The following is a 10,000-nucleotide window of genomic DNA, read 5'->3' on the forward strand; positions in this document are numbered from 1 at the left end:
TTTTTCTTTTCTTGCCAAAATGAGAGGTGGAAAATAGTAGTAATAGTAGTAATGATAGTAATAGTAATAACAATAGTAATAACAATAATAATGACCAGGTATAACACTATCAAAATTAATGTTCACAATGACAATAATTAATAATGTCATAATTATAATAATAATAGTAGTAACAACAACAACAACAACAAAGCAACAACAACAACAACAACAATAATAATAATAATAGTAATAATAACAATAAGTAAATAAAATAGCAATGATAAGAATAAAGAATAATAATGACGATATTATAAAAAATGGATAAAAAAAAATCAAGCAGGCAGACAAACAGACAGAAAGATATACATATATACATACAGACAGACAGACAGACAGGTAGAGAGGCAGACAGGTAGACAAATAGACATACATACATAAACACACACACACACACTCACACACAGATAGACAGACAAAGCAGACAGGTAAGCATACATACATACATACACACACAAGCATACACACACAAACAGACAGTTTGACGTGCAGACAAGCAGACATACACAATACACATATACACAGACAGACAATCAATTAGACATGCACACACAGACACACAATCACACAATCACACACACACACACACAATTAGACAGGCAGACATGCACACACACACACACACACACACACGCACACACACAATCACACACACACACACACACAATTAGACAGGCAAGCGAGCAAGCAAGCAGGCAGGCAAGCAGGCATTCCCACGTACCCAAGTTAGTCAGGCAGTCAGGTCGTAGGAGGGTGATTGGGGGTGAGGGAGGGAGGGAGGGAGGAAGGGAGGGTGATCGGGGGTGAGAGAGGGAGGGAGGGAGGAAGGGAGGGAGGGAGGGAGGGTGATCGGGGGTGAGAGAGGGAGGGAGGAAGGGAGGGAGGGAGGGAGGGAGGCAATACGCAACAGAAAGGAAAATTCCGAATCACGTGACGAGGCGGGAGTGAAGCGTTTCGAAGCCTCGAGCGGGAGAGGAGGAGGGGGGGGGGGAGGGGCGAAGCACAAGAGGTGTTTTTTTTTGCTGTTGTTGTTGTTGTTGATGGAGGTGTTGTTATTGTTGTTATTATAATTATTATTGTTGTTATCATTGTTGTTGTTATGGTTGTGTTATTGCTGTTGTTGTTATTGTTATTGTTGTTGTTATTATTGTTGTTATGACTGTTGTTATTGTTGTTATTGTTATGGTTAGCGATTATCACCATATGACAGTGGTGATCATGATTATGATGACTATTATTATTGACATTATCATCTACATCATTATTATTATTATTATTATTATTATTATCATTATTATTATTATTATTATTATTATTATTATTATTATTATTATTATTATTATTATTATTATTATTATTATTATTATCATTATTGTTATTATTATTATTATTATTATTATATTATTATTATTATTATTATTATCATTATTATTATTATCGTCATTATCAATATCATTATCATCATTATTATTAATTTCATCATTAATCGGGTAAGGATAATCCGGATCAATCTCCCCCCCCTTATTATTCAGAAATAAAAAAGAGAGATAACTAAATTATAACAAAGACGAAGAGGAAAAAGAGAAGAAGAAAAAAAAAACGATAATAATTGAAAACGTTCTGCAGCACCGTCAGCGTTGCCAATCCATTCGCTTCGAGAAGCGAGCACTCTCAGCGTTGCCAATCTTATTATCACCAAGATCGACCTGAGGAATTTCCATTCAAGATCAGGTTGGGAGAGAAGGAGGAGAGAAGAGGAGAGAAGGAGAGAAGGAGGAGAAAGAAGAGGAGAGAAGGAGATAGAAGAGGAGAGAAGGAGGAGAGAAGAGGAGAGAAGGAGGAGATAGAAGAGGAGAGAAGAGGAGAGAAGGAGAGAAGGAGGTGAGAAGAGGAGAGAAGAGGAGAGAAGGAGAGAAGGAGGAGAGAGGAGGAGAGAAGGAGAGAAGGAGGAGAGAGAGGAGGAGAGAAGAGGAGGAGGAAGGAGAGAAGGAGGAGAGAAGAGGAGAGAAGGAGAGAAGGAGGAGAGAAGAGGAGAGAAGGAGAGAAGAGGAGAGAAGAGGAGAGAAGAGGAGAGAAGGAGAGAAGGAGGAGAGAAGAGGAGAAATGAGGAGGAGAGAGGAGGAGAGAAGGAGGGAAGAAGGAGGAGAGAAGAGGGAGGGGAAGGGGGAAAGAAGGAGGGAGAAGGAGAGAGGAGAGAAGGGGAGAGGAGGAGGAGAGAAGGGAGAGAAGGAGAGAGGGAGAGAAGGAGAGAAGGAAGAAGGAGGAGAGAAGGAGGGGGAAGGAGAGAAGGAGGAGAGAGGAGAGAGGAAGGAGGAGGGGAAGGAGAAGGAGGAGGAGAGGAGAGAAGGGGGGGAAAAGGGAGGAAGAGAAGGAGGAGAGAAGGAGGAGAGAAGGGAGAGAAGGAGGAGAAGGAGGAGAGAAGAGGAGAGAAGGAAGAAGGAGGAGGGAGAGAGGAGAAGGAAGGAGAGAAGGAGAGAAGAAGAGGAGAGAAGAGGAGAGAGAAGGAGGAGAGAAAGGAGGAAGGAGGAGAAGGAGAGGAGGAGAGGAGAGAAGGAGAGAATGAGAAGGAGAGAAGGAGGAGAGAAGAAGAAATGAGGAGGAGAGAAGGAGGAAGAGAAGGAGGAGAGAAGAGGAGAAAAGGGAGAGAAGGAGGAGAGAAGGAGAGAAGGAGGAAGAAAAGGGAGGAGAGAGAGGAGAGAAGGGAAAGGGGAGAGAAAGAGGAGAGAAGGAGAAAAGGGAGGAGAGAAGAGGAGAAAAGGGAGGAGAGAAGAGAGAGAGAGAAGGAGAGAAGGGGGAAAAGAGAAAGAGGAGAGAAGGAGAGAAGGGGGAGAAGGAGGGAGAGAGGGAGAGAAGGAGAGAAAGGAGGAGAGAGAGGAGAGAAGGAGAGAAGGAGGAGGGAAGAGGAGGAAAAGAGGAGAGAAGGAGGGAAAAAGAGAAAATGGAGGAAGAGAACAAGGGAGAGAGGAAAAGAGAAGAGGAGGTGGAAGGGAGGGAATGATTGGTAGTCGGAAGAAGGAGGAAGGAGGAAGGGAAGAAGGGGGTAAGAGAGGAAGATAAAAAAGGGGGAAGAAGGGGAGAGAGAAGGAGGGAAAGGAAAAAAGAATCTAAAATACATACACACACAAAAAAAAAAAAAACACACACACACGCGCACGCACGCAAGATAAGTCAAGAAACCCGAGTTATCTTGTTATTTTCTTCATTTTTTCCCGCGCGAATGAGGAAGGCGAGGTCAAGCAGATGGTGGAGATAAGAGAGAGAGAGAGAGAGAGAGAGAGAGGGAGAGAGAGAGTTTGAGAGAGAGAGAGAGAGAGAAAGAGAGAGAGAGAGAGAGGAGAGAGAGGAGAGAGAGAGAGAAAGGAGGAGAGGAGAGAGAGAGAGAGAGAGAGAGAGAGAGAGAGAGAGAGAAAGAAAGAGAGAGAGAGAGAAAAAAAAGAGAGAGAGAGAGAGAGAAAGAGAGAGAGCGAGAGGGGGGGAGAAATAGAATAGATAGATAGATAGGTAGATAGATAGATAGATACATAGATAGAGATAGATACATAGATAGATAGATAGATAGATAGATAGATAGAGAGAGAGAGAGTGAGAGAGAGACAGACAGACAGGTACAGAGAAAAAGACAAAGACAGAGACAGAAAGAGAAACAGAGACAGAGACAGGCAAATACACAAACAGACAGACAGACAGACATACAGATAGAAACACACGACACCTCACTCCCCATCCCCGTCTTGCAAATGCACATGCAAGAGGAGGAATTGCAAGGCACTTTAATAGCACCAAGACGGGATCTGTCAAGGGTGATTAGGAGACGGGAGTGCCGAGGGGAAAGGGAGGGGAAAGGGAGGGGAGGGAAGGGGAAAGGGAGGGCGGGTGGGGGGAGGGGAAAGCGAGGGGAGGGAAGGGGAAAGGGAGGGCGGGTGGGGGGAGGGGAAAGGGAGGGGAGGGAAGGGGAAAGGGAGGGGAAAGGGAGGGGAGGGAAGGGGAAAGGGAGGGGAGGGAAGGGGAAAGGGAGGGCGGGTGGTGGGGAGGGGAGGGGAGGGGAGCGGGTGGGGGGAGGGGAAAGGGGAAAGGAGGGGAGAGCTGAGGGGAGCTGCTGCAGTTTCTCGGAGATTGTCAGTCACTGGTTATAACGTGAGAGAGGAGTTATATATATATATATATAGATAGATAGATAGATAGATAGATACATAGATAGATAGATAGATAGATAGATAGGTAGATAGATAGATAGATAGATAGATAGATAGATAGATAGATAGATAGATAGGTAGATAGATAGATAGAGAGAGAGAAAAAAAGAGAGAGAGAGAGAGAGAGAGAGAGAGAGAGAGAGACAGAGAGAGAGAGAGAGAGAGAGAGAGACAGACAGACAGACAGACAGACAGAGACAGACATGGAGAGAGACAGAGAAAGAGCGAGACATACGCTCATACAGAAAGAGAAAAAAGAGAAAAGAAAGATAGAGATAGACAGAGAGAGAGAGAGAGAGAGAGAGAAGAACCTGAGATTATGAAACAAGAAGCAAAAATCTCTGCACGAAAGCTCAATCTGGCGTTGCAGAGGAAACGTGTAATTGCAAAAATATATGTCATTACCTAGGCACGTCCCTCCCCCTCCCCTCCCCCCCTCCCTCATGCTCCCTCCTCCCTCCTCCCTTCATCTCCACCCCCAACCCCCCACATTCCCACCTCCACCTCCTTCCTCTTCCATCTCCACCCCCTCCTCCCCACCCCCCTTCCTCTTCCATCTCCACCCCCTCCCCCCAACCCCCCCCACAACCCTACCTATCCCCATCTCCATCTCTTGCCGCACCCTCAATCCTCTCCCTCTCCCTCTCCCCCACCTAACAAGCTCTTACCCCCTTCCCCCTTCCCCCTTCCTCCTCTCTTCCCCTCTTCCCCCTCTCTTCCCCCTCTCTCCCCCCCTTTCCCCTTGCCCTTTCATTTGTCATGGGCTTCTGGCGACCTTGATCGACTCATGACCTTGACTAAGGTCATGGTTGGTTTCGCGAGGAGGGGAAAGAGGAGGAGGAGGAGGAGGAGGAGGAGGAGGAGGAGGAGGAGGAGGAGGAGGAGGAGGGGAAAGAGGAGGAGGAGGAGGAGGAGGGTGGGGAAAAAGAGGAGGAGGAGGAGGAGGAGGAGGAGGAGGAGGAGGAGGAGGAGAAAGAGGAGGAGGAGGAGGAGGAGGGTGGGGATAAAGAGGAGGAGGAGGAGGAGGGGGGAGAGAGGAGGGAAGGGAGGGAGGAGGAGGAGGAGGATGAGGAGGAGGAGAAAGAGGAGGAGAGGAGAGGAGGAGGGAGGGAAGAAGAGGAGGAGAGAGGAGGAGGAGGAAGGGAGAGGAGGAGGAGGAGGAGGAGAGAGGAGGAGGAGGAGGAGAGAGGAGGAGGAGGAGGGTGGGATAAAGAGGAGGAGGAGGAGGAGGAGGAGGAGGAGGAGGAGGGAAGAGGAGGAGGAGTGAGGAGGATGGGAGGAGGAGGGTGGGGATAAAGAGGAGGAGGAGGAGGAGGTAAAGAAGAGGAGGAGGAGGAGGGAGGAGGGTGGGGATAAAGAGGAGGAGGAGGAGGAGAAAGAGGAGGAGGAGGAGGAGGAGGAGGAGGAGAAGGGGGAGGAGGAGGAAAAGGAGTAGGTGGAGGAAAAAGAAGAGAAAGAGAGAGAGGAGGAAAAGGTAGAGTAGGAAGAAAAGGTGAAGGAGGAGGAGAAGGGTAAGAAGAAGGAAAGGAGGAGGAGGGGAAGGAAGAAGAGGAAGAGGGGGAAGAGGATATGGAGGATGAAGAGAAGGAGGACGTGGTGGTGAAAAAAATAAGGAAGAAAAGAGATATGAGAGAGCGATGATGATGTGATGATGATGTATGGTGATGCGATAATGATGATGATGATGAGATGCTGATAATGATGATGATGGAATGATGATGATGATGAGAGATAATGATGATGATGATGATGATGATAATGATGATATGATGATATGATGGATGATGTGATGATGATGTGATAATGATGATTTATGATGATGATGAGATAATGATGATAATGATGATGATGCTGATGATGATGATGATGATTTATGATGATATGTATATGATGATGTGATAATGATGATGATGTGATAATGATGATGAGATGATGTGATGATTATGATGGAGATGATGATGATGATGATGAGATGGTGATGATGATGATGATATGATGATGATGATGATGGTGATGATGATGGTGATGGTGATGGCGACGATGAAGATGAAGATGAAGATGAAGATGAAGATGAAGATGAAGATGACGACGACGATGATCCCTCTGCCTCACCCCCTCCCCCCCTCCCTCCCACCACGGCTCGGCCAGTCAGGTCGGTAGCACGGAGCGCGGTTTGCTAAGAGGGTCGAGGGTAGCGTGCGCGCGCGTTGCACCACCACCACCAAGACTTACCCTCCTCTCCCATGCGCATTTCCAACCCCCCAAGAGTATATCCATTCACCCCCATAAAACGCCAGAAAATAATAAAATAATACATAAACAGAGCGTCGGAAGCCGCGTAGCGAGTTAGCAGAAACCGCTAGCCAGCCTGCACCGCTACCCGTCACCCGCTCCCCGCCACGCCAGAGAGAGAAGCTTAGAGCCTCGCGGGACACCAGGCGGGACAGACCTACGCGTGCTCAACCACACACTAAAAAAAAAACAAAAATAAAAAAAGCATAAAAAAAGCACATAAAAAAAACGAACCACGCAAAAAAAAAAAAAAAACAGTGCCAGATGCTCACGGAAAGCGTCATCAGTGCCGTGTTCGAGCGGAGGGCCTTGTGGGACGCTGGCCACCCCCAGCACAAGAACGCGATGGTGCTCAAGAAACTCTGGGTAGACATCGGCAAGGAGTTAAACGCGTCAGGTAAGGGGAGGGGGGGAGGAGGGGAGGGAGGGGGGGGGGAAAGAAAGAAAGAAAGCTCGTGGTGAATCGGCTCGTTGAGGATGAATTTTGTGATTTTCCTCGCCTTTTTTTTTTGTCTGTTTGTCATGTTTTGTGTGGGTGTGTGTGTGTGGGGGGGGGGGGTTGGCGGCTGTCCTGGCGGGGTGGGGGTGGGGTGGGGTGGGGTGGCGGTGGGCTGGGCTGGGGGTGGGGTGGGGGGATGGGGGTGGGGGTGGGGGGGTAGGGGTACTCAGACCCGCCGGCTGTAGATAAGGAAGGTCGTCATGGCAATAGGAATGGTGTTACTTTTGCTTCGTTGTTGTTTGTTGTGTTATTATTATTATTATCATTATTATTATTTAATTATGCATAATTATTACTATTATTATTAATTATGCATAAATATTACTATTATTATTATTTAGTATTATTATTATTTTTTTTACTAATTAATAAATAATAATAATAATAATAATAATAATAATTATTATTATCATCATCATCATCATCATCATCATCATCATCATCATCATCATCATCATCATCATCATCATCATCATCATCATCATCATCATCATCATCACCATCACCATCACCATCACCATCACCACCACTGCCATCACCACCACTGCCACCACCACCACTGCCACTACTAACACTAATGTTACTACTACCATCACACTTACCACCACTTCTACCATTACCACCACCACTACTACCCCCGATACATCTATTACTACCACTACTACCACTACTGCTACTATCGTCTCTACTATTACTATCACAATAACCACACTACTGCTACGAGTCTGCTACTAAGAAAATGACCACTGCTTATGAGGGGCGTTCATTAAAGATCCCCCCTGACCCACTTCCGGTTATCCTGGGAGGCTGAAATTTCTCATGCACAATAATACACATCTCTCTAGGCCGTGTGTAGATTTCCAGTTCATAACTCGTAATATATTTTCAGTTACAGCGGTTTGAAGGTACAGAGAGGTGTGAAAATGTAACCAAGTGGAGTATTGAGCAATGATCAGGGTTTTTCTACTTGGATGGCCGTATACCACAGTTATTGTTATTTATTGCAAATTTTCTGCCATATCAGCATCAAAGGTCATTAGTGGCGTATTCTAAATACAGCGATAGGGTGGGGCTTGGGGGGCAAGGCCTCCAAGTATAGGGTAATTGTGGTGAAAAAGGTGAAAATGAGTTAATGATAGGTGGACAGAAGGGGTTGAAGAAGAGAAGGAAAAGGAAAGAGGGAGAAGGAAAGACTATGCAAAATTTGTTGAGGCGAGGGCTTGAGGTCCAAAACAGGGGTTATCCCTAACATTGGGCCTCAGTCTCCGTCCCTTAAGCCCCCTATGACAACAACAAGCAAGGGATTGGGAGCTTTCGTATACCACAAGAAACCTACAAATGAAAGCAATGAAGATGCCCATCACATGACGTTGTTAAACATTGGCACCACCATTTCGGGAGTGATCTGAGATCTGTGATAATGGCTCCTATCCCGGGGCAACACCCTTGTCCCATTGGCCACCCATCAAGTGGAGACTGCCAGTTAGGTATATTTATTTATGGGGGGGGGAGGGGAAGGGCAGGAAGTAAGCCAATCGTAACAATTACTAACAGCTGAGTTTATTTTAAAATAAAGTGCAATAACTTTATGTCATGTTTTCTTCTTTTTTTCAGAAAAAATAGCGAGGAACAAATGGAAGAACGCCAGAGATTACTACAGACGAGAGCTGAAGAAGATGGAAGCAAAAGGACCATCCGGAGAACAGGTATCTAGTACTTGGCCATTTTTCCAACAGATGGCCTTCCTAAAGAATGTTCTTACACCCGAGTCTCGATTCGCGAACCTACCCCTGGGAATAGTCGACGGGGAAGACGTCAAGGAAAAGGGTTGTGAAGTTCGGTTTTCAAGCCTCCCTTGGCCACCGTCTCCGCCAGATAAATCCAGTAAAAGATCCTCCGAAGCTGTGACCTCTCAAGAACCCAGCGGGGAAGGGATCAAGCGACTTCGACGGAGCCAAGAACGCGCGAGCAAAGACGCCGACGATGCTACAGCAGGAAAGAGGAAAGCACAAGCACTTCAGGAGGAACAGGAGGATTTGGAAGACGATGACTTGCATTTCTTCAAGAGTTTGTTACCTTACATGAAGAAAATGTCGGGTACGAAGAAACTGCGGTTGAGGGCGCAGATACTGGACTTGCTCTTGTTGCAAGAGAATGACCAGCTGGAAAACTAGATCCAGTGCCTATTGCAACTTTCTGCGAGTCAGGTCCTCCCGGTGACGGACACTTTCACGTAAGCAACACTAGAGTCCGTTGTTTAGGCTAAGAATTAATTTTTTTGTAATTTTTTTGTAATTTTTATTTTATTATTATTATTATTTTTTTTGTAATTTGGAGTATTTGTTCCAAAAGTATGGGGACACTGATATATACGGAGGAGATATTTTTTACTTTAAATGTAAAGATCAGATACGCTTACTTAAGAAAAACTTCCACCGGATATAAGTTACGAGTTTATGGATAATATGAATTACATGTCTAAAAATAAATAAATAGAATAATAAAAATCATAATTTTTTGCATCTTGTATAAAAAAAGATTACTCTTCTCAAGATAATTAAAGATGTTATTCGATATGTGAATTAGTTCTGTTACATAGCACTATTTTTTGTAATGGATAATGTTTTCTTAACAGATTTGTCAATTTTAATAATAAACTTTATATACATTCTGTAGAGGCAGTTTTTAATTTTCTTTATTACAACTAACATCTCTTCTGCCGATTGGTTGTCATGTATATGCCACTGACACTCATTTTTCTCAACAGTCATATATCTCCTTTTTTGATACTCACCTTTCTAATTGTAAAGGTGAATATATGCACTAATGAATTCACTCCTGGTCCATACCCTGTTGCGGTCAGGAATCCAGCTCATCGTAGAAACCGAAGGAGAGTTTTCTAGAGAACTCTGATTCTCGACGTGACACTGAAGGTGGGAGAAACCGACGGACAGAAGCCAATTCGTCCCCCACACGT

The 10,000-nt window shown here is 45.2% G+C and overlaps 1 protein-coding gene across 1 annotated transcript; it reads left to right on the forward strand.

Annotated features, from left to right (window-relative positions):
• Positions 1 to 6,671: 6,671 nt before the first annotated feature.
• Positions 6,672 to 9,498, forward strand: LOC119580370. Its single transcript, XM_037928487.1, has 2 exons — positions 6,672 to 6,921; positions 8,638 to 9,498. Exons 1-2 carry the CDS (start codon positions 6,789 to 6,791, stop codon positions 9,195 to 9,197), a joined length of 693 nt encoding a protein of 230 aa, XP_037784415.1. The 5' UTR covers positions 6,672 to 6,788; the 3' UTR covers positions 9,198 to 9,498.
• The last annotated feature ends 502 nt before the right edge of the window (positions 9,499 to 10,000 follow it).

Source organism: Penaeus monodon, chromosome 13 (genome assembly GCF_015228065.2).
Source record: "Penaeus monodon isolate SGIC_2016 chromosome 13, NSTDA_Pmon_1, whole genome shotgun sequence".
Classification (NCBI taxonomy): domain Eukaryota; kingdom Metazoa; phylum Arthropoda; class Malacostraca; order Decapoda; family Penaeidae; genus Penaeus; species Penaeus monodon.